Source organism: Thunnus maccoyii, chromosome 18, assembly GCF_910596095.1.
Source record: "Thunnus maccoyii chromosome 18, fThuMac1.1, whole genome shotgun sequence".
Taxonomy (NCBI): Eukaryota; Metazoa; Chordata; class Actinopteri; order Scombriformes; family Scombridae; genus Thunnus; species Thunnus maccoyii.
The window spans coordinates 23,898,380-23,918,132 of NC_056550.1; the positions used below are offsets into that span (position 1 = coordinate 23,898,380).

General features: G+C 39.2%; 1 protein-coding gene and 1 long non-coding RNA gene across 8 annotated transcripts; one reads left to right on the forward strand and one right to left on the reverse strand.

The window, feature by feature from the left end:
* On the forward strand, positions 1–10,773 carry prr14 (proline rich 14). Of its 3 annotated transcripts, none has more exons than XM_042392398.1 (11): positions 1–194; positions 1,250–1,277; positions 1,374–1,555; positions 2,375–2,543; positions 2,639–2,692; positions 3,292–3,332; positions 3,728–6,682; positions 6,768–6,906; positions 8,322–8,431; positions 9,561–9,629; positions 10,407–10,773. In XM_042392398.1, exons 3-11 carry the CDS (start codon positions 1,413–1,415, stop codon positions 10,696–10,698), a joined length of 3,972 nt encoding a protein of 1,323 aa, XP_042248332.1. In that variant the 5' UTR covers positions 1–194; positions 1,250–1,277; positions 1,374–1,412; the 3' UTR covers positions 10,699–10,773. The 3 variants fall into 3 exon arrangements, with proteins under 3 accessions (XP_042248332.1, XP_042248333.1, XP_042248331.1); XM_042392399.1 differs by having other exon boundaries at positions 1,446–1,555; positions 6,765–6,906; XM_042392397.1 differs by having other exon boundaries at positions 2–194; positions 6,765–6,906.
* A 1,444-nt stretch (positions 10,774–12,217) lies between these two features.
* On the reverse strand, positions 12,218–19,753 carry LOC121883949. Of its 5 annotated transcripts, none has more exons than XR_006092277.1 (5): positions 18,617–19,753; positions 16,941–17,117; positions 15,255–16,863; positions 12,721–12,944; positions 12,218–12,506 (listed from the first exon to the last, which is right to left on the reverse strand). It is a non-coding gene; the product is annotated as an uncharacterized LOC121883949 (long non-coding RNA). The 5 variants fall into 5 exon arrangements; XR_006092274.1 differs by lacking the exon at positions 18,617–19,753 and adding an exon at positions 18,205–18,286; XR_006092275.1 differs by lacking the exon at positions 18,617–19,753 and adding an exon at positions 17,489–17,571.

The window sequence follows — 19,753 nt, forward strand, 5'->3', positions numbered from 1 at the left end:
GGCTAGACTTTAACAGCGCTTTCCGAGCGGTAAACGAACTCGGGCTCGGGATTGGTGGATCCGTCTTTCTGTCAGTTGGATTTGTAAAAAACGGGCAGCTATATATGCGGGTCGCGGTAGGGCGCCGTCGGTCCGGCGTGTGTTGTTTACTGTGAGGTCGGAATATTAACCTGCCGCCCGGCTAAACGTGTCTGGTAAGTTTGTTTAATGTTATTTAGCTACATAAAACTGAACTATGAGCTTAGGAGGTGTTCATTTCCCCCTTAAGATAGCGTTTAACCGTTAGGAAATATGACAGCTCCCGGCTACGGCTATTCGCTGGTGTAGAAACTGTATGTAACACACTGCCTCTATGAATATCGGCGTCAGCTTTACCTTGCAGTGTTGACGGGAGTTATATCAAAGCTCTGCTCAGTTGTGGCTAAAAGGTTAAACTCACACTAGGTTTTATGATAGCATTTATCCGAGCAGGACGTGTAGCTATGCTAATATTCATCCTTATACGTTAGCTCACGTATAAAAAGTTTGAATTCGAAACCGGGTCCATTCCAGCAAGTAGACGACGCTCTAATTTTGGTCTAACCGCCGCTTCCATTTGATTGAAAACATTTGCTTTAAATGTACTCGTAGTCAGTTTTTTTCTTTTATAACGAGCTATCTTTATCAGGAGAATTAGCATAGATTATTAGATGTAGCTAACTTCACGCAAATTGACTGTAGACTAAGTCATATTGAAGCGCTAACGCCAATAATTGATAAAAAAAAAAATGGTGAAGATTGAAAACAAAAGCTTGACGAATTTGCCCCCAACCTATTCATAGTTGTGATATTTATTTATAAAGGCGGTTCCTCAATTTACATCATCGTTTCAGTTTTAAGGACAGTGATTTTTAAAAAATAAAACTAGGGCTTCAACTAACGATTATTTTCATTATCGATTAATCTGTCGATAATTTTTCTCCATTAATCGACTAGTTGTTTGGTCTATAAAATGTCAGAAAATGGTGAAGCAGGATTACATCCATAAAAGTTTTTTTTTTTTTTTTTTTTTCGTCCACAACCCAAATATTTTTCAGTTTACAGCCATAGACACCAGAAAATATTCATACTTGTGAAGCTAGAATCAGATAATTTGGACTTTTTTTTTCTTCAAAATGACTCCAAATGATTAGTTGATTATCAAAATAGCTGGCTATTAATTTAACGATCACACTACAATTTGATTAATTCCTTGTATTCTTTATTGCAGAGTAAACTCCGTCCTAGATAATCAAAAAGTAAGTGAAGACTCAATTTTTAAGACCTATTGTGAAGTGTTTCATACTGTTATGATATCCTGCATGTCTTTTTTTTTCCGTTGTTGTTATTTACAGAGAAGGACAGACAAGGAGACAGAGAGAGAGAGAAAGGGGATGTTGACTTATCCCTCTGACTTGCTCCCTCAGATAGTTTGCCCAATGGATGAAGATGCTATTCCCCCAAACCCTTTCTATAGTGCACCCCCCCACAGTGAACCTCCACCACCTCTCCTCCCCCTTTCCTCCATCACTCCCAGGTATAGTTGTCCTGGCACCTTTTTGGTTTTCTTTTGCTCTTGGTGTATTTTCCCCTCCTTGCTTTTTGGCACAGATTTTTTTTATTTTTTTTACTTTTATGTCTATTTTTATGTCTGACTGTCTGATGCGTTTAGGCTTGCAGATATTTTGGCCGATGCCGGCACAGATATTAGGATGTTTTATTTCATTGCAATAGCTTCAGGTGTCTAGTTTCATTAGGTGGAGTTGATTTAAATATACTGTCATCATGCATGGTGCAGATGTCTAAAAACACTTGGCTCCTGTCACCAGTTGAAATGAGCAATATAAACTATATCAACTGAAACGTAGAAAGCATGTAACTGTCATTTTTAAATACTGGTAACATGGTGTAAAAGCAAAGATGTGTAATGTTTTTAAATGGCTGTAGCTGCACCCATGACTCGGCGCCAAACCTTTGTAATAAATTCACGGCAAGTTCGACAGTAATTATCAGTTCACAGCTGACTCATAACCGGGGTGCAAAATTAACTTTTTTGTCCATGTGCCAAATGGCTAGTGAATGTTCAAATTTTACCAGCCACTTGCATATTTTACCAGCTTCATTGAGTTATCAAAAGTCTTATTTTATCATGTATATTCCTGATATGTTGCACTGATATACAGTATGTTGGCCATAGCTTAGATATTGGTTCCAGTACAAATGTATTTCTGAGCAGTTTCTTGCTGATAATGATTCAAGACTTGACGGCACTTTTTTTTTTCTCTCTCTCTTCACCGTATCTGAAACAAATATGCTGCTTGTGGGCTGAATTTTCTGATATTTGAAACATTCGCAGCTGTGTGAATGATGGAGTATCTGGCAGCAGAAGACGAGGTCGCATTCAAGGGATCAGAGCCCAAACTCCTAAAAAGCAGAGCGACACTGACAGCGGCGCAGCTCAGAAACCATCCAGACAGAATCCGTCCCCCACCAAGAGACAGAGACAGAGGGAGTGTGGGAACATGGTAGGAGTTTAACCTAATAATTTTTATTTAAATCATCTTGAATAATGAAATGAGTCACTGCTTATGCAGCGTCTGTGCATCTCTCTGACTTGTAGGTACAAGTGCCACAGTCCAAGCAGCCGAGAGTTGAAAGCACACACGAGAAACAGGTCAGTTTTTATCTTGCTCCGTTTGTCTTTCATCTCTCTTTTATAGTCTGTCAACACGTCCTTGCTTGTATTTTTCATGCAAGTAAGCTTTCAGCGTGTAATCTGTTTGTGCAGCAGCTGTACGGTAGGGCTGTGTATGCCAACACTGGAGACCTGTACAGTGAACGGGGTGCGAGGGTTAATTGAGTGATTTAATCCTCCTTCACGGTCTGCTGCATCTGACACAGACAAGCAATCGAGTGTCTTAATATGACCCACTAAAGCGTCGACCGCGGATTTTACTGCATGCATTTTATCTTTTATTGTTCCTTTTTCTTATCTTTGTCATGCATAATTGTAGAAGTGAACCAGTACAAGTGTTTCAAAACACATAAGACTAAATGGGTAAGCATGTAAATTGGCAGATATTGAACTTCACTCATTGAAAATAAAAATGTTTTTAAAATCTTAATCCATTAGAAAAGTCCTATTTTTGCAAGAGGGGAATGAGTGAAATTGATAAAAAATGGGAGCAGTTAAATATTCAGAAATATATATTGATCATGAATGTGTACTGCTTTCACTGAAATGTTTATGTTTTTTTTTTTTTTTTTTTGCAGGATGGATTTGATTTTAGTGCAGCAGAAGAGTGCCAAAATAAGTAAGTGTGCTATTTTTTTTTCTCGCTTAATTATTTAGGTTGATATAAAAATGTCTGTTTTAAACATTTTTAGTTATTTGGAAGAAGCTGCTTACACAAATGTTTTTTTTTTTTTGCAAACTTGAGTTGTATTATTCTATAAGGTTTAAAAGCAGTTTTAATAATTTTGGAATAACAGTGAATAAAAATCTGTATTTAAAGTACAGTTGTGTTTGTGAGCAACCAGGTATAGTTCGCATATATTCCATATGGCATGGAATAGCAAGCAAGGGGCACATGGATGTCAACATTTCATAGTTTTTTTTGTGTTTTTATTTGAGATATTGACACTGTATCTGCTTTATAATTTGTATTTACCTTTAAAGGCTAATTTCCGTTTTCTGTTTTCATTATAGGCAAAAGGATCAGAAAACCCCAAGAAAGAAACCAAATGTCTTTGCTGCAGAAAATGTAGTTGAGCAGTTTGCTGACAATACAACACAGAATCTCGACGCTACTAAATCTGACATGGATACATGTAAGGAATTGGCTGTTGAACAAGCTGTTGAAAATGCATCTGCTACGAAAGGATGGGTGATTGGCCCGTTGTTTCAGTCATTAAAGTCGAAGATGGCCAGCTTCACAGAGATAGTTTTGACTCCAGTTAAGCTCTTCAGAGCTAATAGTCCTCCGCCGTCCATGGACCATCCACACAAACTCGATGAGTTTGAGCAACAGGCAGATGGGACATCTGACGTTGAAAGCTCAGAGCCAAGCAACATGTTTCTTCCAGAAGGACAATGTGAAAACGGGAATCAGGACGATAAAGTAAATCAGGAGAGTTCTTTGTGTCGAACGAGGCTCCGTGATGGAGGAAGTGAACAAAATGGCAAAAGTGTTGCTCTTGTACATTCTAGGAAATTAGCATTTGATGATGATAATTGTGCAATAACTCAGAATGAAAAAAACTCTGTGCCTTTGCAACACAGCCCCTTACCCTGCATTGTATCCGAGCAGGTTCCAGAACCTATCGGGTCCGTTATTAGGTCCTCTTTCCTGTTACAGCCCTCTGGCAATGTAAGTGCCTCGCATGAATCCAAGTTGTCAAGTGTTGTGGAGGAACAGAAAGGCAAACTGTCCGCCCAGGTTAAACCACTGCCTAGAAAACGCACAGGAAATAGATCTGAGTTAAAGAAACGTACCTGTAAGACTCTTAAATCTGAAGTCAGAAAGGAAGACCCAGAGGTCAGTGATGAGCAGCTTTCTCACGTTACTTCAGTCAGATCAAACAAAGCTGACACCAGTGATACTGATAAGATGTCATTATGTTCCTCAGACTGTTATGCTCAGCCAGACGCAGACTGGCTTCACCACGATGGTGCTGATGATACCGGGAAATTATTAAGTGCCCGTTTGGTTCGACAAAGCCTCCGACAAAGCCTCCAGAGTAACTTTAATAATGATGCTAAAGAAGAAGCACTTAATCCCACTTTGGATACTCAGCACCTCGAATGTCAGCTTAACTCTGAAACGTATACAGCTGCAGGTCTTGGGAGAGCGAAGAGGGCGGTGAAACTGGACTGTCATTCCCAAGACTTGGTGAAGAGGAAAAGGTTGACAGCAAATACATGTACAGAGGATACAAAAAATCCGGAGTTATTAAATATGGCTTCGGATGGTGGCATATTGAAAGGGCTAAGACCACTAAGAAAGGAAGTTGTGTCGACAGATAGCATCTTGGACGAGGAGGAAACGCTAAAGCCTGCTAGGAAAAGGCAGGCAGTTTCAACAAGGGCAAATAGGAAAAGCAAAGGTGGACAGGAAATGCTTGCTGCATTAAATGAAAAAGTGTTACTCATGCAGACTGAATGTGCCTCTGATGCTATGTCCGTTTGCTCGCTGGATAAAAGCAGCGAGAACAATCAGAAAGGCAGCAAGACGAAGCAAAGTGGTACGTGCAAAAGACTGAAGACGAGAACTGGTCTCGGTAAACCTGACGTAGACATTGATGACAGAATGGATGTGGAAACCACAGTAGGAATCGCTTCTGCAAAACAATCCGAGCCGGAGCAGTTTTCTGAAGTCTTTGACCATCTTTCCGATATAAAGCAGCTCCAGACATTAAGCAAGTGCAGGAATGTAAACAAGAAACCACGGAAAAAGAAATCACCTAACCAAGCAGCTACAAAATCAGACACTTCAGTTTCTACCTCATCAGAACTATCAACGGAGCTGCTAGAACTCAGGCCCGCAGATTTTAACGCCTCTCAGCATGTGGAAAGAGAAGAGAGCTGGACAACAGGGCTCAGCCAGCCGACCAAGAGACTCAGAACGGATTGTAGAAGTTCTGCTAAATTTTCCGTGTCGGGTAGGACTGAAGAGACAAAGCAATGTAGCGATAACCTTCATGCGCTAACCAAAGAGAGCCAGCCTAAAGAAGACACAGGTAAAATCTCAACGGACCCTGTGTATTTTGAAATGACACCTTTTGAAAGTGATCACCAACCTGTTTCTTCATCCTCCCAATCTGAGTTAAACTGTTTTGTGAAATTAAATAAATATAAGAATGCCAAGGATGGAAAAGAAACGAGTACTTGTCCCGCTGGTCCTGAAGCTGGTAACCATAGCAGCATCAATGCCTCTAGGTTAAGGTCAAGTGCCAGAAGGGTTAACATTAAGCCAAGAAGGTCAGATAACCAAAGGAGAAAATGCAGGGTTTTGCATAGTAGAACACGTACAGGTGAAGATGTGACAAACTCGGTCACTATGGAGGATGCAGATCTCTCTACGACAGGTACACGATCATCAGAAAACCGCAGCTTTTCGAGGCGGTTGTTGCGCAGCTACTCGTGCCCAGAGATCCCCTCCTTCCGTCCCCACGACACGCCCTGGACATCCTCTCTGCATTCACCGCAGCACAGCCGGATTCACACATCACACCACCAGCACCAGTCCAACCACACTCCTTTCGTCCCTCACGCCCACAAATCCCTGCACCGGGCTCGTCGACACACCGTCTGCAGCGTAGAAGTGGAGAGGGAGATCGCCCCTCTCTGCCTTCGTAAGGAGGTGTACCCTTCCAGGAGATCCGCCCCGTACGACGGCGTCGGCCAACACCTCTCTCCTAGTCTCGCACTTTCTCCCAGCACTTCTTTCTCAGCTCTTGCTTCCTGTTTCCTTTCAAGCCCCCTGGCTTTCCTCTCTAAGAAAATTGACGGCAGAGGAGCTGCTGCCAGCCCCGGCACTTCCACTCATATTTCCTCTCCCATCTCCACCTCTTCGGCGTCTCCATTGAGCTCCTCCTCATGGCACCATCCAGGATTCTTCCAAAGAACCGACTCCTCTGGTGCCACCCTGGACTCCAGTAGCAGGTGACACTTCTTCTTTTATACAATAATAAGATGTTCAAATGTGTCAGTGATGTGCTCATGTGAAGTCGTGGTTTGTTTGCAGCAGGAATTCATTGGAGTGTAAGATTGAGAGAAGACAACAGAGTGAGGAAGAGGATGACGGCGAGGACACGAGCTCTTCCAGTCAGGAGTTTGAAGATGTGGGGTTGAGAGAAGAAAAGGCTCTGTCTGATTCTGAAATTAAGGTAAACATTATTTTACATAAAAACATCTCGTACTGTAGGTGTAATAACACATTGTTGATGATCATTGTGTTTTTTTTCGACTGTTTCTTAGACTAAAGAAGCAGTTTGAGGACTTGGCATTTCGTCGTGAGTTTATGTACATGTACACACAAAATATGTTGTCTGGATTTAAACTCAGTTGCCAGTCGGGCTGCAACGAATGATTATTTTCATTATCAATTAATCTGCTGATTATTCTCTCTGTTAATTGTTTAGTCTGAGTTTTCAGATAATAGTGTGAGATGTGCGTGATAATTTCTCACATCTCAAGAAGGCGTATTAAAACGTCCTACTTTGTCTTCAAATTTGAGGAGCTGGAACAGGAGAATTTTTAGCATTTCTGTTTTCAAAAATGATTAAAATGATTAGTCGACTATCAAAATAGTTGCCGATTGATTTTCTGTCAATCAATAAATCCATTAATTGACTAATTGTTGCAGCTCTAATTGTAAGTTTATTAGTTATACTTGGCTAAAGTAGTTTAATACAACGGCCGACAATAAATCCCTCCTGCTCTAATATTTTGTCCATCTCATTTATATCAGTGAGGGTGAATTAAACACCAGTAATTAAATATTAACTGTAGATTACTGAGACGAATCATATTGTAACATTCAATATTCCACAAAATATTTAATTACGACTGTTGAATCAGAACTGACATGTATCACCTTTTACAGCGTGTTCACACATGTGGATATAAAGCAGAACGTGCTCTCTGGCTTCTAAGGAATCTGTAGTTCTGTGTGCGTGTTGCATTTAACGTTTAATTTAAACACTCTGCTCCGACTGGACAATTTTTCCTGATGTAGTTACCATATAATGAACCGACAATGAGGGCGATTTGTTTCCACATGTAGTCGTAGAGAAACCGGAGACCAACTCTGTGCTTCCGTTTCCACAGGAATAAAAAGAACGAGCACGGTTGGTTCTCGTCTGTTTGTTGCTTTCACTGCTTCAGAGGACATTTGTATGAAGTGGAGCCTTTTTTCATCTTTCCTCTGTATTGTAGCTGGACGCTGAATCACTGTTGTTCAGCGGGGGGCGCTGGGCTGTAAAACCAGGTCTCATTCAAAGTCAATAACAGCCGTTGCTGTTCCAGCTTTGTAGTCCCTGTGCTTTTGTTGTCGATTTGTAAAACTACTGTAACTACAAAGAGCCTTTTTATATTCTGCAGGGTGAAGTCGTTGATACTTCAGCCTCTTGAAAAGTCAGATATATTTTTTTTTTATTCCCAGATGGACGCAGGTTTCTATCACATGTTCTATAATATACATCGTTAGAACGGCTATTACATGACCTCAGTTTTGTTATTACTATGTCTTAATGTTTTTAATATGATTTACATTTGCTAATCAACTTTTTCATCGTCTCAGGTGGTGCAGAAGCACGAAGAACGAGGAAAAGTGTCGTCTATTAGAATTCGGAAAACTTTACCCAAACCTCAGAACAACCTGACACCCATGGGCCTCCCCAAACCCATCAGGTAAGATCTCTAGAAGCATGACGTTAAAGGTCCACTTGTTAGATTTTCTAAGGTTTCAACCATATTTCAAGGGCTTCATCAGCGACTGGAGGTGGCTCATGTGAAGTGTAAAAACACAGACAATCGCATGATATTATTTATATATTTATTTCAATTTAGTGTTCCTACTATTCCTTTAAATCATTGAAGAACTAATTACATTTATTTATTCACTCGCTGCTTACAAACAGGTCTTAACGTTATCATTTCTGCCTCATTGTTAACATAAAAATCAACATGTCAACTATTTTAGGCTGCAACTAATTATCATTTTTATTATTGATTAATCTGTTGGTTATTTTCTCAATTAGTAGTTTGGTTTATAAAATGCCGGAAAATGGCAAGTCAAGTCAACAACCCAAATATATTATAGTAGAGGACTAGAGAAACCAGAAAATACTCACATTTGATGAGTTTGAACCAGAGAAAATTTCCTTTTTCTTTCTAAAAAGGGAAAAAAAAATCTGATAAGCAAGATGACCAAATTCAGGCAGAAAGTGAGGATTATCAGTAGGATAGCTGGTACAGATAACTCTGTAAACTCTGGCAAGTAAGCAAGATAAACTCTCATAATTCCTTTGCTGCCACAGTACTGAATAAAGTATTGGTATAAATTTAAAGTAATTAAACATTATTTGCCCAGATAGTGTTTATAAAACCAGTAGCACGTTCACAGGAAATCTTAAGCAATATATCTGTTAGTGTTACCCGCCTGGCTGATAACAAACTCAAGTTGTAAAATATGTGGAAGTTAATAAAGTCTTTATGAATGAAGCCTCTGATGTCTTTGAGCCAAACAAAGTAAACAAACTCCCGTGCTGATATAAGAAATACAAGTTCATGTTTGATCAGCAGAAACAAACACAATATAACGATCTGATGAAAAATCAGATTATAGATAAGTCAATCTACTTCCTCTTGTTGGGTTAGTGTTTGAAATTATTATCACTACTGAGTCACACTCTGACCTACCACAGAAAGTGAATTTATGTCAGTGTCAGTACATGTATGTTATCTATTGAACACTGTGATCGATATACAGATTGATTGCAACTGTGTTGTTTTTTTCCCCCCTTGTGTTACACCACAGACTGAAAAAGAAGGAGTTTAGTTTGGAAGAAATTTACACCAATAAGAATTTCAGCAAACCCCCTGAAAGGTAAGATCAACATTAGACACACACACACACACACACACACACACACACACACACAGATAGACACAAGATATTTTGAAAACATTGAGTCACAAGTTTTTTTTTAAATACACAGTCAAACATCATACATTTGCAGCTTGACCACCTTTTCCCTTTTAGACTTTGGATCAGTCAAACATCTAGTCGGTTCTGTGTTTCTTAAATCTTAATAGAAGTTGGAGCCATTTGTTACTTTAAAAATAAGTCAGATGTTTGATAACTTAAAAAAAACATGCAATAGTTTTTATGTCACAAACAAGACTAAAAGAAACTCTGCAGACACTTTAGCACTCACACAATGCTCATTACACACCAGGAAACATACACTGCATACATACTACTGCATAGTACTTGTACTCAGTATAAACTGTACTATATACTAATCTTTATATTCTACTTTTTTGCTGTTAGTACACAACAAGTTTAAAATACTTGACTGTTGTGTTCAAACAGAAATGATACAATAAGTTGCACCTTCAGGACAAGAAACTGCAACTTTCAAAAGCAACTGCTGGTGAAACTTCACAAAGAGCAAAATGTTTCCCAAAAAAAGTTTTTTTTTTGTTTTCTGACGTGTTGGTGAAGCTGTTTCACCTCAAACTGTTGCTGCTAGTAGAGAAAAAAAGCAAAGTTTGACCCGAGGAGAGTGCTGTTCATGCATCATTGGTAATAAATATCATCATAAACGTCCTTAACCTACTGAAGTCAATCATTGATAGAAATTTGTCACTCGTGTTTCAGCCGTCTGGAGACCATATTCGAGGTGCCGCTCAGTCGCCGCAACGGTTCCGAGTCCCGGTTCGGCCAGAGGCGGGTCAAACGATTTCTGGAGTTCCTAGAAGTCGGCGAGGCCAGAAAACCAAAGAAGCCGCTCGTTGGCGTCGGAAAGGCGGGGATTTCAACGTCCAGGACGAGGCGAGGAGGCTTCCCTAAAGACGAACCGTCCCTTATCGTGCAGGATGTGGACTCGCTTCTCTGTGCCAAACTCGATCAGCTGAATTTGTGGCTGATACACGATCAGAAAGACAGTTGACATTTGCCTCTTGTATGGCGATTGTAAGGCAGCCATTAAAAAAAACAACAACAAAAAAAAAACACTGCAACAGATCATGCTGTCTATACGACTATTTCTTTAGACCTTTTCTAACGTATTTCCAACATGAAGATTCACATATGAGCTCTTTTCAGGTCGACACAATCAGTATATAAATGTTGTGGTGACAAGTTATTAAGGAAGAATTACACTTTTTATTCTGTAGCATTTGTAGCCTGCAAGTTGAAGAACGATGCAACATAGCACCATAAACGTATTGCCTCCATAGAAGGTGGTTATAAACACTTAAAACATGGTGGTAAAAGTGAATTATAAGTCACTTTTTGTATTCATTAACGCACTCAAACCTCTGCCGTCCATTTCCTCTCCCCCTCCACACACACACACACCGGCCATTTTCAACCTGCCATACATGAAACAATCTAGAAACAAGTCGACCTCCATGATTTAAACACTTGTACAGTATCATAGCATTTATTCTCAAGTTTTCTTTGTTTTTTTTCCTCTCAGAACTACCTAGAGTGTTAAAAAAAACTGCACAACATCCCCTACAAGGCTGCGGGATGACGCCATTTTTGTTACAATGACTGTTTCTTTTCAAAAATGATGCAGAACACAAACGATTTTTCTTTTTTCTGCTGCACAGTTCTCACATGTTGGAAGAAAGAAACTGTTTTTACATGAATAGTTATGACCTTGCAGCATCATTGTGAGTCTTTTTTTTTGTAATGAAAGGCAGCTATTTTTTATTAAATGCTGAATATAACTTAAAACATGCCAGCAGGAGATTTGTAAGTTCATTCGCTAAAAAAAACACAAAAAAAAACAAGTTTCTGTCCTTACCCAGTCAGTGTGTGTCTGCGAGTAGCGATGGACCGTGTAAAATCAGTTTACTCAGCTCAGGGCAGACGCTGTTCACTTATTTGTGTTTTTCAGGTTTTAAGGCTGAAGAGGTTTTTGTTGTATAAAATGTATTAAAATGTAATAGAAACAATAGAAAGCATTTTTAATCAAGAGTGGGAGGTGTCCAGATTCCACTGCTGGCTAGCTCTTTTTTTTTTTTGTCTTTACTACCTGTGGTTCTCTCTGGATTGTCTTGTGGTGTCTATATTTGTGTAACTTGATAAACTGCCTGTTGTTTTTGTTGTTTGTTTTTTTTCTTGGTCATGCCAAATGTTTAATGTTGCCTTAACTGTAAGATTTATCTGTTTTTAAATGGATGTTTTGTAGGTCGTATTTGTAATCGTTGCCGTTTTTATGAGGGTATGTCAAGATGCTTCAAGCAGCTCAGAGCACAAAAGTTTGTTGTTTTTTCTTTTGTTGTCATTTTATTATAAAATTGTTTTGTATAAAAGCACAACATATTGATACATTTGACATTAATAAAGATAATATGGTAACAATGCAATAATGCTGTAATGCTGTAAACTGGGGCAGCAGTTCTTTGATCTCTTGGTCTCTGATAGACATAGTCCTTCCTAGTCCTCTCGTGTTTCATGTAACTAAAAGCTTCTTCGTGGTTTGTAGTCGTTGATAAGCAGCTTCGTACCGACCGCTGCGTCGGTAACACAACCATCCAAAATCAGACGATGCTGGTTTTATCCTCTGTCTGTGGAGCTGTTTTTAAAAGTCCATCAGTCTATCAGAGTGATGAGATATGAGATCAGTATCATCAACACAGGCGTTAAAACCAGAATGGAAACCCATGTGGCGATGGAGATGATGCCGAGCTTCTTTGCCCGTCGTGTATACTTCTCAGCTGCGGCTTGATCTGGTTCTCGTTGAGCCTGTCGCAGCAAGAAAAAAAGACAATATTGTGAATTATTTAAGTGACAGCAGAGATGAAACAGAGCATCTTTTGCCTTTCTTTGGTATTTTTTTTTTGTGATTAATTGGTCGAACTGGTAAACACGAGCTTGTCTGCCGGCTTTAAGCTTTGACGTTCAGATTGACAGGTGAGAGAAAAACTGAGGCAGAAAAAAAGAAAAATATAAAATATACCTTGACTGAATTTATCAAAGCCTTGATCCCGATGCAGGAGATCCCGCAGACGATGCTGCAGACGGCCAGCTTCCTGTGATGTTTGTCGCTGCAGCAGGACGCGGCGGCGATGCTGATCACTTGATGGCAAGTATCATTATTTTTTGCTTCACCTGATCCTGCAACAGTGTTCAACGGGGCCTCTTCATCCACTGTTATATTTGTCTGAGATGAGTTAGACATTTCTGCAAATAAAAAAAAAAAAGAAACAGCACTTAAATGATTTGAGTAGTTTAAAAAGAGAGAGAGTCTCAAGCTAAGAATAATTTTATGACCTGTGAGTGGCTGCTGTATGGTTTTTAAGTTGGTTCCCTCTTGATAGGATTGTTTGTTTTTAAGATAAAGGCACTTCTAATGAACCGGTTGCACCTCCGGGGACAAACCCTGCCTAGGTAAATGTTTAGTTTACTATAATTTAGTGTTCCCGGTCTGTGAGAAACAACTTTTCATGTGGTCTTTTCAGGATTATATGGAGAGTTGTTTTATGCCTCACTGACTACATTTTATTTACACTGTGTTTGATCTATTGTTCCATTCATCTTCCTGCTTACATTCTTTAAATAATATAATAGCCTGGTGTCACCAACCTGTAACGTCACAACATTTTCAGTTGTCTTAAAACAGTCAGGTGTTCATATGAACATTGAAACTGGGATCTTCTAATGGTCAGTATGAACAGGAGGAACGATTAAAGCAGTGGTGGAAGAAATACCAGTACAGCAATGTTGAAATACTCCATTACAAGTAAAAGTTCTGCATGAAAATCCTACAGTAAAAGTACATAAGTATAATGAGCTTGATGTGGTTAAAGTATTGCAGTAAAAGTAGTGGTTTGGTCCCTCTGACTGATATATTATTATATATGACATCATTAGATTATTAATAGTGAAGCATCAGTGTTAGAGCAGCATGTTATTGTTGTAGCTGCTGGAGGTGGAGATAGTTTCAACTACTTTATATACAGTTAGCTAGTTTAGTCCACTGCTTCCCAACCTAGGGTGGGGCCCCTCCAAAGGGTCAGCAGATAAATCTGAGGGGTCGTGAGATGATTAATGGGAGAGGAAAGAAGAAAAAACAAAGTTCAGATACACAAATCTGTTTTCAGTTTCTGGGGTTTTCCTCTAATCTTTTATTTCTGGTGAAATATTGGATCATTCAAACATTTATTGAAATGAAACCATGTGAGAAGTTTAGAGGGAAAAACCACCATTTGTTGGAGCTGTTAACAACTCATAGACATCTGAAATGTGACCCCGACTACACACTGCTTTTTGTAAGACGTCAAAAGCTAAAAAGGTTGGAAACCACTGGTTTCATCTTTAACAATGTGTTGTATTTTAAAAGCTTGTTATATTATCCATTGTGTCAAATCTTCATCTGAAAAGTAACTAAAGCTGTCAAATAAATGTAGTGGAGTAGAAAGTACAATATTTCCCTCTGAAATGTAGTGGAGTGGAAGTATAAAGTAGCAGAAAATACTCAAGTAAAGTACAAGTACCTCAAAGTTGTACTTAAGTAACTAAGTAAATGTTACTTTCCATCACTGGATTACAGGAGGGAAAAACGTGTCAATGTTTATTTGGGCAACTGACTTGTTTTGTGACAGACTTGAAAAAGTGTGAACCGGTCCTTTAAATCTGAGACACTTATTATGACATCACACCAGAATCAACCCACGCATGATTTGGTGCAACAGGATTTAAAGGAGGTTTCAGATGAAACTGATCTGCTTGTTACATCCTCTCACTGACATCTACACAACGCTGCTGCTTTGATTCATGCTGACAACAGAAAATGTTCTTAGTGTAACAGTTTTCTCTGACCTGCTCACGTCGTCTACAGATCAGAGCACAACAATCTAAGTTAAAAGAATTTTAAAACAGTTGTCATCTACATGTCTTAACGTGTTCTGAGAAATAGACAGTGTGTTCTGAACATGGGAATTTCTCTGTGCGGGGTATTTCCAACATGAAACAGAAAGTAATCTATAAATGGCGTAACATCAGAAACAATGTTAACAGTTCCCTGCTGACAATACAAGAAAAAAAACAGTGTATGATTACATTTTTAAAAAATGTCAAAACTTCACGCTTGGCTGGTGAGCTGTCACAGAGAAATGAAAACATAAAATGCTTAAAACTTATCTCATCTCTGATTTGATCAAAGAATGGCATGCAGCACACCCGCATACTCTTCTTGTTTTTCTCTTTGAAAGAGTGTCGGAGCGGTTTAGTGTGAGGTAGTTTCATTGTGTAATGTTAGACAGAGCTGTGAATCATTTGTGGTGAGACGCTAAATGTGTTCTCACATATAGAAGTGTGGGAAACATTGAATATGGGTTAAAATCATGGAGGTAGTTCTGTTTTGTTAATTGACAAATGAAATCTTAATGACAAGAGGAAGCACATACTTCATATGTTTGAATGAGAAAACAGAACAGTTTAAACACAATTAAACCCCATTTGAATGTCGAATTCTTACTTAAAAGTACAGACCTGATCCAAATATAAAGGCTTTGAACACTCCCTCGGATTTTAAAGTCTTGATCAGATAGTCGGCAGGTGTCTTCTTCTTCTTCTTCTTATAAACGGTCTTCTTCTAGTTTAAATCTTCTTCCTTTTAGGTGTGAAAGCTTTGGTTGAAACGTCCACACGTGGTCATCCAAACCTGACGTTTGTCCTCGTAGTAGTCGTTGAGTCTCAACAGATAAGAGCTCTGAAGCCGACCTGCTCCTCTTTGCTGTCTAAGCTGCTGAATGACATGACTAAGAGAGCCGGGAGTGAAACTCCCTGTGAAACTTACACGCCCATTTACTGCTCAGATCTTTCCCTCTCCTCTTGGCTTTTCCTCCCACACAGACGCCTGTAAAACACTTCAGTTCACTCGGCTACAGTAGTTGTCACATACTGCTCCTTGTTATCGCAGTTTCTGTCTATCTATATTATTAGTAACAATATCACAGACGCTTTTACAACCCTTTTCCTGCTGTCTTCTCTCACATTCCTGAGGGAAGGTGTGTCAGCACTTGTCTCGCCTTGAAGGGGAAACACTCACAGCCTCTTTGTTTTGTAAATTCATCCTAGAAGGCCAAACATGCTATTCTTTAAGTGTTTGCTTATTATTCTTTCTTGGTTTATAAGTGTTTCTTGGCTCCTGTCATCCCCATGATCTGTGAACAACAGATAAGGAATATTTGTTCCTTCATAACTCAGGAATTCACAAGTACCTGTCTGCGTGTTTTTTCCCGAGCTGACGTCACCCCGCCCTACCTGCCAGCTGGATCTTTGCCTCACGGTGACGAGGGAGGGATCCTCTGTGGCTCCATGCTGATGTGTTATTTATAAATATGGTAAATATATCCGGGCCTTGCTTCATAGTTTTTAATACATGTCAGTCATCCTCAGCTCAAATAAATGATTGTCTAGAAAGAGTTCGGACTAGTCAGAGGAAGACTGCGGAGAGAGATTTTTGTATCTGACTGAAGTGGCCAAAATAACAACAGGTGCTGTTAGATAACAAGAGTCTAAAGTCACTGTGTGCTTTAAAAGCTGTAGATGCTACACAGTGAGAAATGTTTAAAAAAAAAAAAAAAAGTTAAATTAATGGTTAACTTCAAACTCCAAACTGCACGACACACTGCTGGTTTAGGTGTATTTTGAATTGAAACAGAAGAGTTTACTAATATATCAAATGTTACAGGCTGAATTTTTGTGCGTACGAAATGTAGAATATTTCTGTTTAATGTGATGTTGCAGCTGTAAGAAAAAAATGCAGTGTAATGCCGTCAGATTGAGAAACATGTAGCTTCAATAAAGTTAAAACATGTTGAGTCAGAATAGCGTGGAAAAGGTTTTTCTTCTCTAACTGTAAAGCTTATTAAACTTTACTTTATTTATATAGCACTTTAAAACCATATGTCTGTAAACGCATACAAGCAATAAGGACATATATGTGCATAACAGATGTGAAAATAAAGCAAGATTAAAATAGAAACAAGTCTAAACACACACACAGAAATCAGATAGAAATAAGAACAGATTAAACACAATTAAAAGCCGGAGAATAAAAGTGAGTCTTGTGGTGAATCTTCAGGGTCTGGTGGAGCTGTAAGGAGGTGAGAAGTTCTGAGATATATATGTAGGGAGAGATTTATAGAAAATAAGAAGAATTTTGAATTTTACCCTTAAACGAGCGGGGAGCCAGTCTACGGATGCCAGGATAAAGGTGATGTGGTCTCGTTTCTTGGACCTTGTTAATAAGCAGGCAGCAGCGTCGTGGATGGAAGTTGAAAACAGGAAATAACAACTTGATAGATGCCTTCGGTAGGTAGAGGAAGTTACAGTAGTTCAGCCTTTCTTCTGAGGGTAAGAGGAAATGTTTAATTTTAAGCAGAAAGGAGATTGGAGACAGTAACAGTGGTATGTTGTAGGCGGGCTAAAGAGTACAAAGTCTGTCTTGTCCTCATTTAACTGAGGGAAGTTAAAAGCTAACCAGTCTTTGATGTCTTGGAGACACCTCTATAATTTGGCCTGATTTTGGGAATTGTGGGAGGCAGCAAAAAGAGATGTTATGAGTTTGGATGATTGTTCCCAGTGGGAACATGTAAAGTTCAGTGGGTGTATATAATTTTGCTGTTGATTATGTTTTGGTTGATAGTGAATTTGACTGAAAAATAAGAGTTGCTGGATGCTTATGAGCCTCTTCACTCTTGAACATCACTGGAACACACCTGCCCGACATCGAGGACGTCGACACAGAGAGCTACAAACATCACCGAGGACCTTCGATCTCCAGGAACATCCTCAGACTCACACGTCAGGATTCAGGAGCAGCTTTTTCTTCCATAAACTATAACCTTGCATCCCCTCCACATCACATCTCACTCCTCTGACATATCATGTATGCATTCATGGACAGTACAGCTCCAAATGTATGCAACAGAACAATGTATAATAACCACAGAGATCAGTGCAGTACAACTGTATAAAGAGGCTAATTTGCAATTCAGTACAATTCAATAATTACACAGTTTCAACATCTATTCTCATTTACATACTTTTGCCATACAACTCACTATAACAACTACTTTGATACATGTATCTAGATTTTTATACCTTATTTATACCTAATATAGCTTTTATGTAATGGATGTCTGTTTTTTTATGGGCTTTATTGTACAATTTAAAGTATTTTTATGCTGTTATTTTATATTGTATGTGTTGTTACCAGTGTAACTGTATATTATATTTTATATATCATACTGTAATAACTGTAATTCCACTACTTTTGACGGTAACTAGTAATTAAATTCAAATTAAATAATGCAATTACAATTACTGACATTTAAATGGGCTCGTTACTCGTTACTTTTGTCTTCTGTGAATATAGTGAACAGCTGTAGATGACAGCACACAAACACACAACACAAACACAGCGTCATCTGACCTTAAAGTGACGTCATTGCAGCCAGCTGGTGGTAAAACATCACCCTCGTTTCTGGAGTTATAATGTTATAACGTAAAACCAGTTTCTCAACTGCTGCTGCTATTCTTGGTTCGAGTTGTGGATGTGCGGTAAAACCCGCAGCGGATTTTATGAAACTGGATTGGACTGGACTGATTTTTTTTTTTGGGGTTGTGGGGAAAAACAAAACGGACTCTTTACCAAGTGGATTGAACTCTGAGATTTTGGCACTTTCGCGTTAAGCTTCAATTATACTCCCGAGCGAACGCGTACGCGGACAGCTGCGGACACCACGGAAGCTGAAATTATAGTTTCCGCGTCCGCGAGGGTCCGCGTGATGTAAATTTCGTCAACAGAGGGTGTGTGCGTAGGCTACGTGCGGACATCCGCGTACCTGCAAACAACGCTGTCTCCTTGTAGACGGCGATCTACTGCGCATGTGTGGAACGTGTCCTCCAAGCGGACTCCTGAAAGTAGTATTAACAGAACAACTAACTGTCTGTGGTGTCTACAGAAACACTGTGTTGTGACACAACAAATTGCACGTACACGGATGTCCTCACAGAGCCTACGCATACACACTCTGATGATGACGTCATGTGGACCCTAGCAAACCCTTGCAAACCCGCGCAGACTTGGAAAGTATAATTTCAGCTTTAAGTAATGTAAAAGTTACTTTCCTTAGTAACTAGTTACTTTTTATACGCAGTAACTGGTAAGTAATTTAGTTACTTTTTAAGAGAAGTAACCAGTAACTGTAACTAATTACTAATTTTCAGTAATGTTGAAGTTATACTATCCGTGTCTGTGAGGGTCCGCTAGGGTCCGCATGATGTAAATTTCGTCATCAGAGAGTATACGCGTAGGCTCTGTGAGGACATCCGCGTACGTGCAATTTGTTGTGTCCGCGCGGTCACAACGCTGTGTTCCTGTAGACGGGGATCTATTGCGCATGTGTGGAACATGTCCTCCAAGCGGACCCTAGAAGGTAGTATAAACAGGACAACTACCCGTCCGTTATGTCTGCAGCTGTCCGCTTGGGAGTATAAATGAAGCTTAGTTTGCCCAACACTGGTTGCTACTTTTATATCGTTATTGGCATCTGACTGGAGATGAAACTGCAGTTTTGTTGACAGAGATGATGACAATAAAGTTCAAGTATGTGTGGTTTGGTAGTCGTTTAAAGTCATAGTAAAATAAACTTTATTATAGGAGTGATTCTTTTGAGTGATTTTTAATCAGCTTTACTGAGACGAGTTTACAGTACCTTGTGTACACAACTGGTGTCTATAAACACGCCAGAGGGATTAAAAGCTGTAATAAAAGAAAATAAATATATTTGAATGCTCACAGGAGTCTTAAGTTTTAACAGCTTTTCTGTTTGTATATTCAGATGTAGAAAAATGTTTGATATGGACAATCAGCTCTGAAAAGTTTGGCTTCTTGCTTTAAAAATTTGATGTGTGGATATAAAATTTGGCCAAAATAATAAACAAATTTATTAAATAAAACTGAGTCATATTCAGTGAAT

Coding starts and splice junctions, on each gene's coding strand:
- prr14 (XM_042392397.1), top strand. CDS start 1,413: ATGTTGACTTATCCCTCTGACTTGCTCCCTCAGATAGTTTGCCCAATG. Junction 2,693..3,291: donor AAAGCACACACGAGAAACAG/GTCAGTTTTTAT, acceptor TTTTTTTTGCAG/GATGGATTTGATTTTAGTGC. Junction 9,630..10,406: donor TTCAGCAAACCCCCTGAAAG/GTAAGATCAACA, acceptor CTCGTGTTTCAG/CCGTCTGGAGACCATATTCG.